General features: G+C 31.7%; 2 protein-coding genes across 10 annotated transcripts in view; one reads left to right on the plus strand and one right to left on the minus strand.

Moving 5' to 3' along the window:
- The first annotated feature begins 354 nt into the window (after positions 1-354).
- On the plus strand, positions 355-15219 carry cep57 (centrosomal protein 57). 5 transcript variants are annotated; one of them, XR_009266164.1, is made up of 10 exons: positions 355-553; positions 1736-1877; positions 3441-3563; positions 4631-4752; positions 4877-5071; positions 7367-7465; positions 9258-9332; positions 9857-10080; positions 11288-11425; positions 13837-13972. XR_009266164.1 is itself a non-coding variant. In XM_058745556.1 (10 exons), exons 1-10 carry the CDS (start codon positions 515-517, stop codon positions 14035-14037), a joined length of 1365 nt encoding a protein of 454 aa, XP_058601539.1. In that variant the 5' UTR covers positions 355-514; the 3' UTR covers positions 14038-15219. The 5 variants fall into 5 exon arrangements, 4 of the variants coding, with proteins under 4 accessions (XP_058601539.1, XP_058601540.1, XP_058601541.1 ...); XM_058745556.1 differs by having other exon boundaries at positions 11281-11425; positions 13837-15219; XM_058745557.1 differs by having other exon boundaries at positions 1739-1877; positions 11281-11425; positions 13837-15219.
- Positions 15220-16783: 1564 nt separating this feature from the next.
- Positions 16784-22693, minus strand: part of LOC131554333 (cGMP-dependent 3',5'-cyclic phosphodiesterase) — a 185552-nt gene continuing 179642 nt past the window's right edge. For all 5 annotated transcript variants that reach the window (XM_058799610.1, XM_058799614.1, XM_058799612.1 and 2 more), the window contains 5 exons: positions 22592-22691; positions 21276-21388; positions 21162-21200; positions 19858-19964; positions 16784-19247 (listed from right to left, as the gene is read on the minus strand). In XM_058799610.1, the coding sequence (XP_058655593.1) occupies positions 19013-19247; positions 19858-19964; positions 21162-21200; positions 21276-21388; positions 22592-22691 (594 nt within the window). In that variant the 3' untranslated portion in view covers positions 16784-19012. The remainder of the gene's footprint in view (positions 19248-19857; positions 19965-21161; positions 21201-21275; positions 21389-22591; positions 22692-22693) is intronic.

Below are 22693 nucleotides of genomic sequence, written 5' to 3' on the forward strand. Positions count from 1 at the left end.
TATATTATTTTGAAAAGTACTTATGCGAAATAGATCGTATGAACAGTTTACTACTAATTCTTAAGCAGGTACTCAAACAGACAACAAATATCTATGAAATCTGATGTGGACGCGTCTATGGAAACCAGAGTTGGATGTCATCGCTTCCGGTTCCGTAAGACATGCATGTATCTAATGTATTTTTAATACATATATATATATATATATATTTTTTTTTTCAATTGAACTAATAAAATATTATAATTTAAAATCGTTACACGATTGTAACTCTTTTAACTCCGTAACAAAAAATATTGTACATGACTTTAAAATATTTTATTTCAAGACTCGTGACTTTTATTTCTTATTCTACAGTCCGGATGTTGTCATCGCTGACTTCACAGCCTCTGCTTTGCGCGCTTGTATTTTGTTTCCTGTTTGCACCAAACAACAAATTCACAACAAAAAGAACTAAAGGCCATAAAATGTGAGTGTACTTTAATTAAATATGATCTAAGATTAAACCCGCATTTTAATGGACTCCAGCTCAAACCCCTCCGCGGGACGAGAAAAGGTAAAAATATCTTCAACATTCACAAACATTCAACAGTTTTAACGATAAAACTGATAAAACGACATCAAACTATCGAAATAAACATTAAGCGTCATATATTTAATGTAGAATAATGTCGTTTTGTTTAACCATAATGTATTCAGACGAACGCTGGGTTTGAATTAATGAGCATTAAAATCAAACTAATAATATTATAGTAAAACAGGCTGCAGACTTCCGCTAAACTTCCTGTTTTTGATCACTTCTGCTGCTTTAAATGCTGATTTGGGGTTTTAAACTGGGTTTAAAACTCGTTTCTAAATCTAGAAGAGTTTAAAACAAAACATACTAACCCCAAACATACTTTTTAAATTGTATTTAGTTAATGTTACTGTAATAACAGTCAAGTACAGAGTAAACATACAGAACTTTGTTTAGCAGTTTAAGGAATGTGAGATAAAGTACAAAACAAAATACAAATGAACAGAAAAATATAAAATAAAATAAAAATGTCTTTAATTACTTTATTTTGAAAGCTTTAGATAAGCTTGTTTTGTTAAAAAATAAAATATTAAATGAAAATAATTTTTTTTTAATAATGCATATGAAGGTCAGAGTAATATATGATGATTTTTTTTTATTTTGATTTTGTCTTGCAAATGTAAAACTTTGTTATAATAATTAAGATTAAATATGTAATTTTGTTTTTCAGAAAAGTTGGAGTTTTGTAAATGTAAATTAAAATTTTTGTAAATTATAAACACAAAATATTGTGTAAGCAATATTGTGTAAAAAACAACAACATTTTGTCATGTCCATTTTAAAATCAATCCAAAATGAGAAAGAGAAAGGCCAATAAACATACATATAAGTAAAGTTTTTGTTCTTTAGAAAAGGCTTTTTGCATTAACAATTAAAAAGCCAATAAACAAAAAACAAAGCAAAAAAAAAAAAAAAACAATATATGTCAGTTAAACTTAACTGTATATGCATTACATCAGAATTCATTAAATCAAATTTATTTCATTTTCTAACACTGTTTCATTATTTGGTCTCATGCATTTTATTCAAGCAAGTAATAATTGTTAGCAATTTAATTTACAGTATTTCACCTGCATACATTTAATAAAATGAAACGAGGCATTCATGTGTGTGTGTGTGTGTGTGTGTGTGTGTGTGTGTGTGTGTGTGTGTGTGTGTCAGCAGCCTCTCGGAGACCGACTGATGTCTGACCGCACGTCTCTGGCCTCTTACACCGAGTATCCCGCCGGACGTCCCTTCATAAACACACCCCTGCCCTTCACAAACAGAGCCGTCAAAGCCTTTCCTGAGAGCAGCGGTGCAGGTACAAACACACACACACTCTCTCACACACACTCTCACACACACGCACACACTCTCACACACACACACACACACACACACACACACACACACACACACACAACCAGTCAAAAGTTTTTGAACAGTAAGATTTTTAATGTTTTTTTTTAAAGAAGTGTCTTCTGCTCACCAAGCCTGCATGTATTTGATCCAAAGTACAGTAAAAACAGTAAAATGTTGAAATATTTTTACTATTTAAAATAACTGTTTTCTGTGTGAATATGTGTTAAACTGTAATTTATTTCTGTGATGCGCAGCTGTATTTTCAGCATCATTACTGCAGTCTTCAGTGTCACATGATCTTCAGAAATCATTCTAATATACTGATTTGCTGCTCAAAAAACCTTTATTATTATTATTATGTTGAAAAAAGCGGATTTTTTTTCAGGTTTCTTTAATGAATAGAAAGTTCAGAAGAACAGTATTTATCTGAAATAGAAATCTTTTGTAACATTATAAATGTATTTAGCATCCTTGATAAATAAAAGTATTAATTTCTATAATTTCTTATATTTATATACTGACTCCAAGCTTTTGAATGGTATATTGTATAATGTTACAAAAGCTTTTTATTTCAAATAAATGCTGATCCTTGAATCTTTCTATTCATCAAAGAATCCTGAAAAAAATGTACTCAACTGATTTAAATATTGATAATAACAATAATAATAATCAGAAATGTTTGTTGAGCAGCAAATCAGCATATTAGAATGATTTCTGAAGATCATGTGACACTGAAGACTGCAGTAATGATGCTGAAAATACAGCTGCACATCACAGAAATAAATTACAGTTTAACACATATTCACATAGAAAACAGCTGTTTTACATTATAATAATATTTCACAATATTACTGCTTTTGCTGTATTTTGGATCAAATACATGCTGCCTTGGTGAGCAGAAGAGAATTCAAAAAAACATTAAAAATCCTACTGTTCAAAAACTATTGATTGATTAATTAATTAATTAATATTTATATATAATACTGTCATTTTATGTCTGAAAAATTTTCGACTAAAGACAGACTTTCTAAAATAGCTAAAGTAAACATTAATAAAACTATAGACATTTAATTGTAAAAAAAAAAAAAAAACTCATAAAAATAACAAAAAACAACTAAATTACTAAAACTTTAACAAATAAAAATTAAAATATAAAAATCAATTTATTTAGTAATTTAGAATATTATTAAAATCTATAATAGTTTATCATAGTTTAAACACATTTGGATGCAAATTTCTGTTCAGGATCAGTCATTCAGAGTTTTGGTGATGAAATAGTCACAAAACTTATGAATATTTGGTGAACAGCTCCACCTGCTGGAGAGTTTAGATTCAGATTCAGCCGCATGCAATTAACATTTTGCTTCTTCAAGACTTCTGTATGTATATGAGCTCTGTTTTGATTGGCTGACCTTTTCATATGTGAATGCTGTTTTGATTAGTAATTTTGGGCTTTGGGCCAGTGTGAGCTGAATAAATCACATCTAGATGCAGAACTCTTTGAACTGCTGTGTTTTTGCAGCCATTCTTTCTGCGCTGAAGAACCTGCAGGAGAAGATCCGTCATTTGGAGCTGGAGCGATGTGAAGCTCAGCAGAAGCTCAGAGAATCAGACCACAGAGACGACGACAGACACAAAAACCACGGTGAGTGTGTGTGTGTGATTGATCTACACACACTCCTGACACCAGTGCTATTTATCTACTATTATAGTATTTACTCATATTTTCAGTACTTAATAAGCTTATTTTGAATACTTGATTAAACTTTCATTTTTATATTTTTAGTTTTCATTTAAATTGAACTTTAGGTTTTAGTAATGATGTGCTTTTTTCATTTTTATTACTTATCTAATAAATATTAAATATATTTTTAAAATATACTAAATAATTATATATAGATTTTAATTTTAGTTTAAGTTTTAAATTTTTGGCAATTTTAGCACTTCATATTAGTACAGACCACTGATCTATATATATGACTCTATTCTCTATTATAGATCAGTGGTACAGACAGGTTAGTTGCCAAGGCAACATTTCTATTTTTCACTAAATTTAAAAAAAAAAAAATAATAATAATTTTATATTAATAAGCATGTATTTTTGTTTTTATCTTTTAAATTTAATTTGAGTTTTTAAGTTTTAGTCATTTTATTTGTATTCATTCTTAATTTTTGGAATATTATTATTTATTTTGTTTTCTTTTAATGTATTAAGTTAAATAAATCATTTAAATAAATTATTTTATATAATAATAATTCAATATGTGTAAATTTCTTTCAGTTTTAGTGATTTTAGTTATTTTATTTCAGTTACTTGGTCAACGTTTCTATTTTTTTTTTTTTTTTTTTTTTTTTAAGTTTTCATTTAACATTTATATTGTACACTTAACTTTTTATTTTTAAAGTTTTAGTCTTTTTATTACATGCTTTTAGTATTTTTATTATAATTATTTTATTATAATTATTTTTACAATTAATTTTAATAATATATTTCTTTTTTTAAATATATTATTATTATTATTATTATTATTTGTTTTTATATTATTTTAGTTGCCAAGATAACATATTTAGTTTAAGTTTTTCATGTAATGTTTTTTATGTTAAATAATTTTTAATACTTTTAGCTTTAGGTTGCACTGATTGACACAGATCTTTATTCCCAGCCTCACATTTACAGTAAATGTACAGTAAAATGTCTGTCTGTGTGTGTAGATCTGCTCTCTCAGCTGTCTGCGGCCGAGACTCGATGCTCACGCTTAGAGAAACAGCTGGAGCACATGAGGAAGACCGTGAGAAGCACAGAATCGGACAGAACTGCTGTGCTTCGCCAACAGGTGCGACTCTCTCTCACACACACACACACACACACACACACACACACACACACACACGCACACAGACGGAACCTGCTGAAACAGGTGTGTGTGTGTGTGTGTTAATGTGCTGTGTGATGTGCAGGTGTCTCTGGAGCGTCTGGGCTCAGCGGATCGGGCTGATGTTCAGCGGAAGCTGCAGAAGCTGGATCTGCTGGAGCAGGAGTATCATCGGCTGACGGAGACTCAGAGCGCCGCCGAGAGGAAGATCAGGCAGCTGGAGAGAAAACTACAGGAAGAGGAGCATCAGAGGAAACTGGTGCAAGACAAAGCAGCTCAGGTTCGTCTCTCTGTCAGTTAGGGCTGGGACAATAAATCAATGCATCGCGAATAGACTAATGATTCTGCATCGATTTTCTAAATGCATTGCGATTCTCTCTTGAATCCATTCTGAGCTTAGTTTTTAACAGCAGATTGAAGTAAACAAATGTCAAATTCCTCCCTCAGAGGTCAGACCTATTATTAATCGTTATATGTGACCCTGGAACACAAAGACAGTCATAAGGGTAAATTTTTTTGAAATTGAGATTGATACAGTATCTGAAATCTGAATAAATAAGCTTTCCATTGATGTATGGTTTGTTGGACAATATTTGGCTGAGATACAACTATTTGAAAATCTGGAATCTGAGGGTGCAAAAAAATCTAAATATTGAGAAAATCACCTTTAAAGTTGTTCAAATGAAGTTCTTAGCAATGCGTATTACTAATCAAAAATGAAGTTTTGATGTAGGAAATTTAATAAATATGTTCATGGAACATGATCTTTACTTAATATCCTAATGATTTTTGGCATAAAAGAAAAATGTATAATTTTGTCCCATATAATGTATTGTTGGCTATTGCTACAAATATACCTGTGCTGCTTATGACTGCTTTTGTGCTTCAGGGTCACATATATTAAATAAGTGGCAAGTAGGGGTATGCGATATATATCATCTGTGATAATATCGTAATTGTTTTAACGATGTGCAATTTCACATTATCGAGTATTTTGCAAAAACCAAATAGAACACCTACGGAGTGCACGCTTGCATTACGTGATGAACTAGTGCGTGTGTGCATTTAGAGTGTGTTCTTTCACTGCATGATTCAGTCTAATAAAATGCATTAAGAATGATCACAGAATTCAAGATATGGGGGCAGAAAATGCGTATACTGTGTATATATATCATTTCATATGGTTAAAATCACATGAAGAGTGCCGTTTTTTCTTCAAAAATAAGCATGATTGCAAATGTTATATTGATTTTATACAACAGTTAAATAAACAATAAGGTAATATTAAGAGACTTACGTTTTATAGACACCATATTGCCTGTTTTTGCTCTATTTCGCCAACAAAAATAGATCCAAACACAGCTACAGCACTGTTTCTCTAGACTGCGTCTCTGAGCAACATGACGGTGTTTCGTTCCTGAATGAATCAACCGTTTAAATGATTTGGTTCAGTCGCAATGACTCACTTGTTAACAGTGACTTGCTGCCACCTGCTGGCGGTTTTAATTTCATATTCAAAGTATCTTTTAATTTTAAAATAATTTCAAATATCAGTATTCAATGTTTTATGTTTAAAATATCAAAACATTATGCATTTGTAAGTGCAGGTTAAAGCACTCCATGTCCTAAACAGTGTGTAAATACATCTAAATGCCATTCAGATGCAATTTCTGCAAAGATTAATTTTGTTGATACTGGTTTCATTTGTTTGGTAACAGCCTAAATGTCTTATTATTCTAATTGCATATAACTCAGTGCATGTTCTGCAAGGTTTTCCTTTCTATCAAACATATTTTATTGGACTGTCCAGCTTTTACTGTATGTAGAAAACTTTTTTATGAAGTGAACTTACTTTAAGAGTTATTTAGTATAATTTTGCCAGAAAAAGTTTTAGAATTTTTATCATATGTTAATGTAAAATTTTGTGTAATATTACTGGTTTTTATTGTATTTGTTAAACTTGTATTTTTTTAAATTGTTTTTGCCATGAAAATATCCTAAGATGCTGACATGGCATTAAATAAATATATACTACTACTTAACAGCAGATGGTAGGGTTGGGCGATATGACCAAAATTCTATTTCACGGTATGACTAATTTTATTTCATGGTAACAATATATTTCACGATATAATCATTAATATTTGTAGTTATTCTGAAAATTGACAAAAATGACTTTATATAATAACTCAAATACTTTAAAAATGAAAAGTACTTCACCTTGTTTGATTTTTCTTTTATTTGGTAAATTATTTATTTAGTAAAAACACACTCAATTTATAGATTAACTGCCCCCAACTGATTGGTACAAGTACATTTAACCACTTACACGACTGATGCCCAAATGCACGAGAGCTCTTCTTCGTGAGCATTTGAGTGTGCGGTTAAAAACTAGCCTAGAGCGCCATCTGCTGTTAGAAACTAAGCTCAGAATCGATTCAAGAGAGAATTGTAATGCATTCCGAAAATCTCAGAATCAATCCACAAGTCACGATGCATTGATTTATTGTCCCAGCCCTACTGTCTGTCTGTATGCATGTATGATGTTAACTGTGTTTATCTGTTCTGTGATCAGCTGCAGATGGGTCTAGAAGCCAATCGTCTGCTCATTCAGTCTGTGTCTCCACGTCCACATAAATCCAGCAGAAACAAACAGAAGAAGCTCTCAGCAAAGGTAATTCCTCTAACGCATTTACTTACTACAAACTACTTAGGTGAGGATATGATAACAAAATGTAAATATAATGTAAATGTAAATAACAAAACTAAATTGAAATTTTAAAACAAACCCCAAATCAATTAAATAACACAAACAAAAGAAATCTCTTCATATAAACAAAATAAGGCTCTGTCTGTGCTCTTTCCATTTAAAATTTGACACAACCACTGCATTTTAATCATGATCCAAACAAAGATGTTGCATACATGCAACATGAGCAGTTTTTAATCTAAATTAGACTGTATAATTTCGAAAAACAGAATGGTCTAACTTCAGTTTTGTGAAACTACTGTATACATAAAAAATATCTGCATAAAACAGAAACGGCAGATGAGCTGAATGAGATTCACTCTCTGCCAGCAGGTGGCGCTTAAAGCGTTTCCTTGGTTTCCGATGTAAACAAAGCAGCGCTGCACTTATGAACTTTAATATGCATTATACAGAGGTAAGATGAAAAGAAAAAAAATACCATCTAAACTTTTCTAAAGACAGTAAGTTCCCCTCAGACATACATTCATATAAACTCCTACCCCTAATTGAATCGCGATTTGTTTAGCATCTCAACCGATTTGAATTATCACATATTTTAATCGATTTTCAACCGGCTCGTGATTAATCGTTACATCCCTACTTTTGAGAACTATACCGTCTTGCATAGAACAAAACCAACCAATATTTAAATCTCGTAAAAAAAAAAAAAGACTGATATTTAAATCTTATAAAAGAAAAAAATATAGATATTTCAATCTCATAATTGAACAAAATTGGCTGATATTTAAATCTTGTTATAGAACAAAACTGACCGATATTTCAAAGTCGTTATAGAACTAAATGAATAGTATTTAAATCTTGTAATAGAACAATACCGACCGATATTTACATTTAATAATAAAACAAAACTGACTGATATTTAAATATTTTAACAGAACAAAACAAACCAATATTTAAATTTTTAAGAGAACACAACTAGATGACATTTCAGTGTTGTTATAAAACAAAACTGGATGACATTTCAATGGTGTTATAGAACCAAAACCAACTGATATTTATATCTCGTAATAGAACAAAACCAACTGATATTTATATCTCGTAATAGAACAAAACCAACCGATATTTAAATCTTGTAATAGACCAAATCTGACCAGTATTTCAACGTTGTTATAGAACAAAACTGACCGATATTTCAATGTCGTTATAGAACTAAATGAACAGTATTTAAATCTAATAATAGAAAAATACCGGCTGATATTTAAATCTTGTAATAGAACCAAAATGACTGATATTTAAATATTTTAATAAAACAAAAAACAATATTTACATTTTGTAACAGAACAAAACCAGATGACATTGTAGTTGTTATAGATCTATGTCAATGTCGTTATAGAACAAAACCAAGCAATATTTAATTTTTGTAATATAGATCAAAAGCAACTGATATTTCAGTGTAGAACAAAACTGACCGATATTAATGCAACAAAATGGATTACATTTCAATGTTGTTATAGAACCAAAGCAATCTCATAATAGAAAAAAACCTACCGATATTTCAAAAACTGACATTTCATTTTTGTAATATAAAACAAAAGCTACCGATTATAGAACAAAACTGGCTAACATTTAAATCTGTAAAGCTGCTTTGAATGTGCATTGTGATAATTGCTGTACACAAATAAATTTGACTTGATTGACGTCTGCTTTAATTATTGAGATGAGCTGCTCATGTGTGAATTCTCCTGTGTTTCTGCAGAAACATCCATTGCAGTCGCAGCCTCAGCCGCATTACAGACTCAGTCTGGGAGACGTGCCGTTTGTGACCGGGACGGTAAAGACACAAACAGTGTTTTACACTATAACATTTGATTTTATTCCCTCCTTAATCATGGATTTTTGCATCAAAAACGTATGAGTTTTTCATGATCATTTCTGACCCTTACACTATCCCTACCATTTGAAGTTATTTTTATGTCCTGTACAAAGTGACAAATCAGAGCATGTTTGATAAGGAGCAGTACTGTGGATGTTAACGAGTCTTTGTGTCTTCAGTCAACAGGTTCGAGTCACTCTGTGCGAGCAAATCAACCGATATTTATATCTCATAATAGAACAAAACCATCTGATATTTAAATCTTGTAACAGAACAAAATTTAAATATTTAAATCTTGTAATAGACCAAAACTGACCAGTATTTCAACATTGTTATAGAACAAAACTGACCGATATTTCAGTCTTGTAATAGAACAAAACTGACCGATATTTCAATGTCGTTATGAATGAACTGAATGACAAATCAGAGCATGTTTGATATGGAGCAGTAATGTGGATGTTAACGAGTGTTTGTGTCTTCAGTCGACTGGCTCGAGTCACTCTGTGCGAGCAAACGTCCAGCACGTCCTTCATCTCATGAAACAGCATCATCCTCAGCTGTGTAACGAGCGAGTGCTGGGACACTCCCCCTCCACCAATCACAGCACTCGCCAGGCCAGCAGTAGCTCCTCCTCTTCCTCTTCCTGTGGTGAGGAGCTGTCAGAGCTGCTGCTGACGCTGCAGGACGAGTTTGGACACATGAGCTTGTGAGGATTATTCTTTATCTTACATTGTATTTGTTTCCACCCTCTCTTGGACCAGTGTTACTATCGTAACTAAAAATGTTGCATTGAAATAAAATAAATGATATTTATTAGGTTTAATTCTTTAGGTTAACTGTTATTTTAATATCAATTACATACTTTTATAATTTTTGTCAATATTTTTATTTTAATATTTTCTGCTTTCATGTTAATTTTAGTTAGTTTTAGTGATTTTGTTGCATGTTTTTGTCTTTTTTATTATTATTTTTTTTGTCTATATAGTTTTAAAAAGTTTATTTTAGTACATCAAGTTAAACCAAATGAAAACAAGGAATGTTGACATGGAAAAATCACTGAAATTAAATAAATGTAAGTTTTCCAATTTTATTTTATTTGTTTTTTTTTTTTTTTTTTTTTTTTTATGGTTTTGTAACTAAAATTACTAAATCAAAAAAAAAAATAAAGTTAACAAAGACAAATAAACTGACAAAACACTTTTTATTATTAAAACTTAAATATTAAAATAAAAATGAATTGAAAAAAAAACTATAATAACACTACTTTAATGATAATAAAATAAAATTTTAGTCTTGGTTAAAGGGACAATTTACCAAAAATAAACATTCTGTTAATAATTATTTTATGTAAATGAATAAAATAATTCAAGGTGTTCACACACTTTATATTTTAATGATATGAAATGGTTTGTAGACTGAATTTAATAGATTACACGTGCATGATAACATTTAGATTTGGTCTGTGTAAGGCGATGTTGCCAACTTGTGTTTTTAAGCGCTTCAAAAGAGTGAATCATTTTGTGAAGCAATTCATTCAATTGATTCAGAGGTTCAAAAAGCTTAGTTTCTCCCAATGCTTGTGACTACAAACTGTCAAGCTCCAAAAGTGACATGAAAGCATCATAATAATACTCATTAAACATTTACATAAAGCTTGTGCAAAAATCTCCTTTTATGTTGCTTATAAGAAAATAACAGTGTACAGGTTTGGAACAAACAGGAGTGTGATGATTTTTAGATGAACTGTTCCTTTAACAGACAGGTTTTCACTGCAAAAAAATTATTTTCTTCCTTAGTATTTTTGTCTTGTTTTCTAGTATAAATATCTACAAATTCCTGAATCAGGATGCATTTGCATAACTGTAAGCGGTGTGTGTGTGTGTGTGTGTGTGCGTGTGTGTGTCAGCGAGCAGCAGGAGTTGGCCAAACAGATCCAGTCATGTGGTTCGGATCGTATGCGGCAGGATTTGGAGCGTGAGATGGAGACACTCGTGAAGAGGATGGAGAATAAAGGAGAACAGATCGCTAAAGTCCGGCGACATCAAACTCAGGTAACACCGGCCCACAATGCAACTGAAGATACATGCATACTTTAAAAGCAGCTATTGGTAGAAGTACAGTATCGGCTCACCCAGGCTGCATTTATTTGATAAAAAATACAGTAAAATTGTGAAATATTATTACAATTTAAAATAGCTGTTTTCTATGTGAATCTGTGTTAAACTGTAACTTATTTCTGTGATGCGCAGCTGAATTTTCAGCATCTTTACACATGATCCTTCAGAAATCATTCTAATATGCTGATTTGCTGCTCAAGAAACATTTCTGATTGTTATCAGTATTGAAAACTGCCCGATATTTTTGTGGAAACTGTCGCATTTTATTTTTCAGGATTCACATATGAATAGAAAGTTCAAAAGAACAGCATTTATTTGAAATAGAAATTAGGGATACACGATATTGGATTTTGCCGATATCTGATATGCCGATATTTTTCAACTAATTTTGCCCGATACCGATATATTTCCTTTTGTTTGGAAACAATACCAAGTCTCTCCTGTGCGGGAATTATAAACACATTATTTTTAGTAGGAAACATCTTGAAGCGCTACTTGCTGATTAAGGACCTTGTGAAGTAATCCCAGAAGGTGCTCTTTGGTTGGGTTTGAAGCAACTATTACAAACAAAGAAGAATCCAAGACACTTCTTCTGGTCCAAAAACAGTTAAAAGCCTTTATTCACATTCTGGCCATTTCAATAAACAATAAACATCTCAATAAATGCATCAGTGTGCAGAGTTTTAGGCATTTTTAATGTTTATGGCCTGAATGTGAATAAAGGCTTTTTAACTTTAACTAAGTGCCTTGGATTCTTCTTTTTTTTTTTTTGTAACATTATTTGTAATTGTGGTTAGTTTTTAACAAAAACTTATTTGTTAGAGTTAAACAAATAATAATGAAGTTCTTTTATACTGACAGTACATTAAAAGCTTTGAAAATAATTATAAATCACGATCGCTGCATTTTTTTTCAGAAAGATGCAGTGGTAACATTATTTTAAAATGTAACATTTGTAGAAAGATAGTCTAAGGCAAAAGAGTTGTAAAAATTCTGAAAATCTTTTAGAGCTCATAATTCGTTTAAAAAAACAAACGTATTACAAATTAATGAATAAATCTGTATATATAAAATTTAATTTACAAGTGTCATGTTTGTGATTATTTACTTTTTTTTTTATTATTCATGTAAGCTATAGCTTCTGACCTTTAAATCAAAACATGCTCATGATTTTACGATGTTGATACTGCTTCATTTATTCAGAAACACAAGTTTCTTAGTGATACAGCCCGTTTCCGCCACTGAATAAAAAAAAAAAAAAAAGGTTATTGCAATATTTTTTCATCTCACAATTCTGACATTTTTTCACAGAATTTTGAGATATTAACTCGCAATTGTGAGTTTATATCTCACAATTCTGAGAAAAAAAGTCAGAATTGCGAGGAAAAAAAGTCGCAAGAAAAAAAGTCAGAATTTATATCACACAATTCTGACTTTATTTCTCAGAATTGCGAGTTTATATCACGCAATTATGAGAAAAAAAGTCAGAATTGTGAGATAAGTCGCAATTATCCTTTTTATTTTTTATTCAGTGGCGGAAATGGGCTTCCATAGATATTTGTGTATTTTACTTTTATTTTCTTACAAGTAGGCCAACAGCGCCCCCCTATGTAAATAAAATATCTTACCAGATGGGCATTAGGATCCGGGGGAGGCTGCCGCTGCTGCTACTGCACGCGCTAGTGACTGTTGACTCTGTCATTCACCAGACGCGTCATTCTGTACGTGCGTTTTTAAATTAAATGCAGCAAACAGTGAATCTAATCATCATTCAGGAAAAAGTTTGCTTCAAGAATGACCCCATGCTGACGTGATCTAATCGCTAGCACATCCTGAGCTCATGTGAGTTTATCCTCTTATCCTCAAGACATATTGGCATAATTGTTCATATCGGGCCGATGCCAATATTTACATTTAAAGCCATTATCGGCCGATTCCGATATCGATCCGATAATATCTTGCATCCCTAATAGAAATCTTCTGTAACATTATAAATGTCATTACTGTCACTTTGAAGCAATTTAATGTGTCCTTGATGAATAAAAGTGTATTTTTTCAACATTGATAATAATCAGAAATGTTTCTTGAGCAGCAAATCAGCATATTAGAATGATTTCTGAAGGATCATGTGACACTGAAGACTGCAGTAATGATGCTGAAAATACAGCTGCGCATCACAGAAATAAATTACAGTTTAACAGATTCACATAGAAAACATATTTTAAATTGTAATATTTCACACTTTTTACTGTATTTTTGACCAATAAAAGCAAAAAATTGTACTTATTCGATGGCTAGTTTAAGTGTGAAACGCTCCCTGATCTGATGGTTTGTGTCTGTGTCAGATGGAGAAGTTGAGGCGACAGTGTGGTCAGCAGAGCGACGGCGGAGGACAGATTAAAGTCTGGAGTGAAGGTCACTCTGCCGGGTCAAAGGTGGTCAAAGCCAGACCGGGTGAGCGCAGTCGAGACAGTCTGCGTCTGCTGAAAGACATGCGCTCGCTGCAGACCTCACTGCGCAGCCAGCAGCTCAGCTGGGAATACTGAGATCACGTGATCGGATTCATTCACGTGTGGGTCGGGGTCAAAGGTCAGCCCAAAGTCAAAAGAAGAAAGATTATTTTCATGACAATTTCTATATTCATTTTAATCACTTAAATAGGCATCAGTGCAGTAAAACCAAAAGAGATCTTTTTTTTTTTTTTTTTGCATTACAAAATTGACTTAAAATTCCTAAAATAATGTCACAATGCAGAGAATCTTATTGTTCTAATTTTGTTTTGTTAATTCAGAATATCATTTCTTTTGTTTGTTTGACGAGCTTTACCCATTGAACTTCTTATTTGATCACTTTCTTTTTTTGGTTGCTTTTCATAGTTTTTCCAGATGTTTGATTTTATTTGGAAAACAAATGATGTTTGATGACGAGCCGAACAGAATCTGAATTCTGAAGATGAGGCTCTGTGAAAAATCCAGAAACACATCATATCAGCTGTTTTATTAGTGTTTTTCATTTTTATCACATGAAGGGTTTATTTTGTGTTAAGAAATATTTCTGGAGCAGAATAAAGGACAGACTGATTCGAAACAAAAAATGAACTAGTTCTTTCTACCTCAGATATTACCCAGAATTCCTGTACTGCGTTTGGTAGCACTTTACAGTAAGATCTCATTTGTTAACATTAGTAAATGCATTAAAATCAACTTACAATTTGTAATTATATTTTTACAGCATCTATTAATGCTACTTAATTTTTTCATATTTATTTACATGAACAGATAAAACGTTTGATCTTATTTTTTTTAACTATAAATAAAAGTTTTTTATTGTCAGTTCATGTTAACTAATGTTAGCCAATGGAACCTTATTGTAAAGCGTTACTTTTTTAAACTAATTTAAACTTGTTTTTCAGTGTTTATGATCTTTTCAACATTCCAAAGATTCCAGCTATTTTTTTCTTTGGTAAAATGATTCGGCCTGTATTATAATGTTTACATATTTCTGTTGGCAATCATTCTGTTTGTTTCCATGATAGAGTGAAATGTGAGTGGTTTAATGAATATTATACAGTAAAAAATACGTATGATGGATTTTATTTGAATTGAGCAGCGATTTATTAAAGCTGCAGTCGTGTGTGTGTGTGTGTGTGTGTGTGTGTGTGTGTGTGATGCTCAGACTCATGCTTTGTGTGAGAATGTCTTTAAATATGTTTGAAATATTTATTTTTGCAGCACTGAATAAAAACTAAATGAATGACGTTTTTGTGATTTGTTTCAACTGAGAAGCCAAGAGTTTATTTGAATGAAAACTTTTATTTATAATTTATATTTTCGTTCATAATCCTCATGTAAGTCAAAGACACAATGATCTGTACAGTATCTACACACGTGTGTCTCCAGACAGACCTGCAGAAAAACAGCATTCAGCACTAAATTACACCGGAAAACCAGACATTCTCACTTCATATAATTCTGTAACACCTTACAATAAAGTCTCATTTATTAACATTAATATTTAGCTAACACAATATTTTTTACAGCATTTATTAATAATAAAAAAAGTTCAGTGTTAGTTGATGCATTAATTTTAACAGATGCTTGATTTTAAAAACGTGTTTGTAAATGTTACAATAAATTATGTATCAGTTACATTAAAAATATAAGTTATAAATAAAACTAATATAGTGTTTTACAAGAAAACATTTTAGTCTTTCCACTTCAGAATTGTTTTTTGTAATTATTATTTGTGAAATTTACAAGCAATTTCCAAGTGAAAATGGTTTCAACACCAATTTTTTGTTTTAAGTGTAGTTAATGTTAACTAATTTGGTTAACTAACGTTGAGAAGCTTTTAAAATTGATTTTAAATATATATTCACAAATGTTGAAATTAATAAATTCTGCAAAGTATCATTAATTGTTACAGTGTAAAAATAATATTTGTCAAATTGTTTTAATATTTATACTGTTTTAGTCTTTAAACTTTGACAATTAAGGCAATGTTTTATTTGAAGTTTCTTTGTAATTATTGTGAAATTTACAACAACAAATCAATTTTTAATGTTAACTAATATTAAGCGTTGTATTTCTGATTTAAAAACACATTCATGATTTTTATTTATTTTTAATTATGTTGTACTTAATGTTGAGATGCTTTTAAACTTTTAGTTTTAAAACTTGATTTGTATATTTTGAAATTAGATTAATAAATGCTGTAGAAGTATTGATCATCGTTAGTTCATGTTAACTGATGTATTTAAAAATGAACTTTATGGTAAAGTATTAGCAATGTCTTTCATTGGGTGTTCTGTCATAAACATGAAGAAATAATTCTATTCTTCAACCTCAAATCCGATGAACCTCAAACAAAAAATCAATCCATATACTTGCTGCAAATTCAGTGTTTATCATTGTGGTAGATTTCATAAACCAAACATCACTGGATTCAGTCGTGAGAAAAACTTTCTACAGAGAGCCGTGTATGAATGGCACGAGAGAATGTTTTTATTCCAAACAAAAGAAAAACAATGTTATTTACCGTCACCTACAGGTACAAACGTGTACAAATACCAGAAAATAGATTCATTAAATCAAAGTGTGTGTAAAAACTAATATTTTAGAAATGGATGTTATGTACACGAGGCGACGCAAAAACCACTTATTGCACAAGAAAACAATAGCATCATATCTGTAATCATTATTAACTTAAAATACAATGGAGAAATAGGAAACTCTATAAGAAAGCATTTAAATTATTTAAAGTTGACTGCCAGCATGAAGTCCTTTTTATATATATATATATATATATATATATATATTTTTTTTTTTCTTTCAAATACAGCAGAAATGTTTAGAAAAATTAAATGCTCAAAGCCAGAAATCCATTACATTCCCCCACATTGTCACATTTTATTTGTAACTTTCTGTAACTGTAACACTGTACTGATGAATTATCATAAATATATAAAATAAAAATCTCAGTTTTTCCTGAAAGCATCTTTAGACTTGGTTAATCGTGAAGAATGAAGGTTTGTGTTTGGATCCCTGGCCGATGGAAACAGTAGTTAAACTCTCGTTTTGCGTTAAGATCTGACAAAGGTCTCCACAGCAAGAGAATTGCATCTCTTAACTCACTTTACAGCCAAACATCAGTACAATTTCACCGGGGTCGAAAAACAAACTAACAAAAACAACAACAACAACAAAGAGACGTAACAAAAAACAAAAACAGGTCAAAATTAATCTAAAATAAGTAAATAAATAAAAAGTTGCATGAAGACATGTTTTTAGGACCATTATAACAATGTCATTTTTCATTATGACATTAATTTAATGACACTTTTTATGTATGCATATATATATATATATATATATATACACATACATACATATACACATACACATATATATATATAAAATGTAAGGATATTTAATTCATGTTACAATGATATTGGTCTTAAAAACAGGCTTAATATTTAATGCAAAATATTAATCATAAAATAGAATGTAATTGTTTTGTATTCTTTTGATTCTGCTGTGAAATATGATGGAGTTTTTGTGAAATTCACACTCTACTGCAGGTTAATATTAAAGTGACATCAGGTTAAATCATAAAACTGACATCACTCTGTTTTCTGTTCCTTTTCAGATTTTGGCAAATGCACTTACAGTCACACCTGTGCAACACATTTACACACGGCAAATAGATATCTCTATATATCCATGTAGCTTCAGAACTGTACATAGATAGGCCGAACGTTTTTCTACATACAGTAGATCTCTTTTAAAGTCACTCAGGAAGGCAACGCAAACATTTGTAAGGCAAGATCCATTTGACGCACACATTCTGCCATCCTGAGAAAGAAAAGTGTGAGGGCCGCGTAGCCCTTTAAAACACAACTATATTTACAGAGCTTCAAAAAGTTCCTCCACGTCGGGCTTCGTCCCGTCTGAACCCAGCAGATGCCTCAGAAGGTCTCCGGGGTCCGTGTGTTTTCACGCCTGTCGTCACACACGCTCTAATCGCTCGCTGCTCGCTTGACTGAGGTTTCCAATGATTGGTTTGGGTTTTGGGATTTCGGGAATGGAGAAATGCTGTTGTGTTGCGTTTTTCTGTGTAAACAGGGAGAACTGACGTCTGAGGGGCGAAATTGGTTGAAAGCAAAAGATTAATTATCCAAAGATCTGTTTCGTCTGACAAAATGTCCGCTGAGGACGCAGAAAAGAAAACAGGGGCTTAGTTTTTCTTGTAGTATTTAAATGAGCTTCTGCTAGGATGTGCAACAAAATAACAACTACTGGGGGGAAAAAAACATTCTAAAAATGTAACATTGGGCAACTGGAAATGTTACAAGTTGCAAAAATGTAACACCAGGCTGTTGGAATTGTTAACCGTTTTAAAAATGTAACATCAGGCTGCTGGAATTATTACATATTCTAAAAATGTAACACCAGAATTCTGGAATTGTTGCCAGTTTTAAAAATGTAACGCCAGGCTCCCAGAATTGTTACAAGTTCTAAAAATGTAACACTTGCCAGCTGGAATTATTACAAGTTCTAAAAAACGTGACACTGGCTGCTGGAATTGTTACAAGCTCTAAAACTGCAACACCAGGCAGCTGGAACTGTTACAAGTTCTAAAAACGTAACACTGATTTAAACATGTAACACTAGACACCTGTAATTGTTACAACTTTTAAAAATGTAACACTGGGATGCTGGAATTGTTACATTTCATACTAACTAGTTGTTTAGGTGAAATATGATTTTTCATTTAGAATAAAATGTTTAGCTATTACAACGGGGCGGGGCCACGGAGAATATATCTTTTTTCAGTCCAAATGTCTGCGTAACATTACACACTCCGCCGACTGTGCAGCGCCATCCATCGTCCTTCATCGCGCAAAACCCGTCTCCATCGCAACGGCAAAAAGGAGACAATGAACCTTTCCTCAAAGCCACGTCGGTAACTACGGGATTTTACCAAGACGCTATCCATCAGGTGACCTTTGCCCTAGCGACGTCATTGGTTGTGTTTGTCGCAGTCGTCGTCCAGGCAACCGTTCATGCGGTGCGAATCGTCTCCGAAGGCGCCTTGAGACTGTAGCAGCTCGAATTCCTCGTCCAGAAAGTCCAGCGAGTTGTTGCTCGGCAGTCCGCGGATGGTGAACTTGTGCGAGACTTTGGCCCACTGCTCACGGTTGGCGGCCACTCGCTCATAAAGCTCGGCCGAACGCGGGAAAATCTCCTGCAGGAGCCTGAAAGAAAGCCAGCAGAGTTACGTTAAACTCGTTTATAAAATGTTGCGCAGAAACCATCCTAAATGTGACCCTGGAGCACAAAAGCAATCATAAGGTATATTTGTAGCAATACAATACATTGTATGGCTCAAAATTATCCATTTTTCTTTTATGCCAAAAATCATTAAGATATTTTGTAAATTTCCTACTGTAAATATATCAAAACTTCATTTTTGATTAGTAATATGCATTGCTAAGAACTTCATTTGAACAACTTTAAAGGTGATTTTCTCAATATTTAGATTTTTTTTGCACCCTCAGATTCCAGATTTTCAAATAGTTGTATCTCAGCCAAATATTGTCCAACAAACCATACATCAATGGAAAGATTATTTATTCAGCTTTCAGATGATGCATAAATCTCAATTTTTAAAAAAATTGACCCTTTTGACTGGTTTTGTGGTCCAGGGTCACATATGATCGTTGGCGTGGATTTAAGCGCACACACACACACACACACACACACACACTCTAAGATCAAATTTGTGCGTATGCATGCTTTATAAAGGAGGCCCCTGATCTTGATGAATAATCAGCGTCACATGCATGAAATGAGTGATTCTCTGACTTGTATATTGGCATGGCGATGTGCTCCATGAAGCTGATCTGGAGTTCGGGGATGTAGGCTTTCTCACGGTCCATCATCTCACTGGGTCTGTTTCCCATCGCCTTCTCCTGAAGACACAAGAACAGAATCACGTGAATCGTGAATTTATAAAGCTCTAAATGATTTGCTGTTAAACCTGTTTCACACTCGATCTCCTCATGTCTTCTGTCGTCTGATTGATAGTTTAGAGTTTATTATCCAGTAAAAGCTCTTTTAGTGTAATTGTTCAGCTGCTGCTTCAGTGTCAAATCTTGACTGATTTTGATCAAGTAAGCGTCAGAATAACTGCAGTCATATCTCCAGATGAACTCTTACTGGACTGAAGCAGCTCAGCTTTACTTGATGCTCCATCAATCATTTTTAGTCTCAGATCTGATCCTCAGGATCTTTTGAGGAGCTTTACTTTCACTGTTCCTCAGCGGAGGAATGATCTTCATCTCACATCTTCTGAGGAGCGTTTATCTCTTCATCTCTCCATCAGCATTGCATTATATGTTTGGATCATTTACATCTCATCTTACTCAGACATATTATTGGAGATACAGAATATATTAAAAAGATCTCACTGATTTACATTACAAGCATCAGAATTTCATCGTATAAATATCAGCATCTGCAGCAAATTTAATAATTTGTTCAGTTTGAGTCTCTGAATAAAATTAATGTTTTTTTCCCCCTCCATATTCTCACTGTATCAGACTATAAGAGCCATAAAAGCAAATAAAGCTTTAATAAACTTTAATTTAAAAAATGTAAAAAGACAGGCTGTATGGGGTTAAACTTGGAAATAAATCTTAGTATTTTCAGGTTTGTTTTTTATAATTACTATGATGTACAACAAATAATTATTTTACAGTGGTATCTCAAATATATATTTTTTTATTTTACATCTCAGCATTTTTTTTTTATACATTTTTTTTTTTTTTTTTTTACGTGAATAATGGAACCCAGGCAGCATTTCAACATTTATCTGCTGAATCAAACTTTTTCAATTTTGTTTCAATTTTGCAAATTTCAAACTTTTGATATATCTTTTCAACATATATTCAACAAATTTTGATACATTTTTAACATTAACTTATAATTGTTTTGTTAACCAACCATTTAGTATTATATATACTGATTTACTTATTTTTTTTGCTATTTACATGTTGAAAGTTGGCCACACGTCGGCTGGAAAGGTAATTAAATGCGTCTCTGATCAAGTCATGTTAGCACAGATAGAAACGTCTCTGAACTAAAAACACTTAAACAAGAAAACTCACCAGATCACCCTGAGAGAAGAACTCTTTATAGATCAGCTCCTGCAAAACAAGCACAGAAGAGTGAGGAGGAGCGTTGTGTGTTTCTGCTGAGTTTGTGAGCTTCAGGACTCGTACCGCGATCTTCCTGGTGGTTTTCCAGCCCTTGGTCTGGTCTGAGAGGTCACAGGAGGTCATGAGGAGGCACAGCAGCAGACTGCGATGGGTTTGACTCCTCGCGTTATAACCACCTACAAACACATGATGATGATGAAGAGACCAATACTCACATCAACTAATAACTCAAGACACTTTTTAATTCTCACAACAGCTGTAAACACAACTGTTTTATTTCAATTCATTTATATTTTATTTTTCAGGACTAACTAGAGTTATTTTAGTATTATTGACATACTGTTATAGTTTTAAATAATATTCTGAATTCATTTTTAACTTTTTTTTTAAAATATATATATCCAGTTTAGTTTTGGTTAGTTTTTATCATGTAATTTTATTATTATTATTTGTGCTGTCAAACAATTAATCGCGATTAATCGCATCCAAAATAAAAGTTTTTGTTTACATAGTATATGTTTGTACTGTGTATATTTATTATGAATATATAAATACACACACATGCATGTATATATTAAAAAAATATATGTTACGTTTATATATTAAATATATTTATATATAATATAAAATATATGCATGTAAATACATGTAAATATTTTCAAAATATATACTGTATGTGTGTGTGTGTATTTATATATACATAATAAATATACACAGTACACACATATATATTATGTAAATAAAAACTTTTATTTTGGATGTGGTTAATCGCGATTAATCGTTTGACAACACTAATTATTATTTTATTTATATATATATTTTTTTTTTCAGTTTTAGTAATTTTTTTTATTTTAAGTTAAACTAAATGAAAATGTTTCTTTGGCAACTTTTTTGTTAATGTTTATTTCAGTTAGTAAAAGTGTTTATTTATTTATTTTTTGTTAATGGTTTTATTTTTAGTTAAATATAATAGCCCTGTGGCTGACATTTGTTAATATTACTTATTTACATTATAATACATTTTACAAAATTAATATTTTTCTCTCAATGCATTGATTTATCTGTGTCCTAACCTTCAGCTTTTGTGTTTTAAAAAAAATTAACCCTTTTATTTTTATTTGATCATTTATTTCAATTTTAAAAATAAAAAAACTAATTTTAATTTTTTTCATAAAAAATGAAATAAATTATTTATTATTTGTATTATTTAATAAATACAAACATTTTTTAATATTTATTAAATTTTTTATTATTGATTAAATTTCTTTTGAAATTATTTTTAATGTTAAAAATAAATGCATTTGCTTTTCTGTGAAAACTTTTACGAATTTGTGATGTTTATCAAGCACTGAAATGAAAACAATCATGCCGAATCTCACCATCAGCCATCTTCTGCAGGTCCTTGAAGATCCTCAGGTGATGAGCCAGATCTGTGGCCAGAATGATGTCTCTTATCAGATCCAGCATCCGCTGATAGTCCT

The sequence above is a fragment of the Onychostoma macrolepis genome, chromosome 15 (assembly GCF_012432095.1).
Source record: "Onychostoma macrolepis isolate SWU-2019 chromosome 15, ASM1243209v1, whole genome shotgun sequence".
Classification (NCBI taxonomy): domain Eukaryota; kingdom Metazoa; phylum Chordata; class Actinopteri; order Cypriniformes; family Cyprinidae; genus Onychostoma; species Onychostoma macrolepis.

Coding starts and splice junctions, on each gene's coding strand:
- cep57 (XM_058745556.1), top strand. CDS start 515: ATGGACTCCAGCTCAAACCCCTCCGCGGGACGAGAAAAG. Junction 7,466..9,257: donor AGAAGAAGCTCTCAGCAAAG/GTAATTCCTCTA, acceptor GTGTTTCTGCAG/AAACATCCATTGCAGTCGCA. Junction 11,426..13,836: donor TCCGGCGACATCAAACTCAG/GTAACACCGGCC, acceptor TGTCTGTGTCAG/ATGGAGAAGTTGAGGCGACA.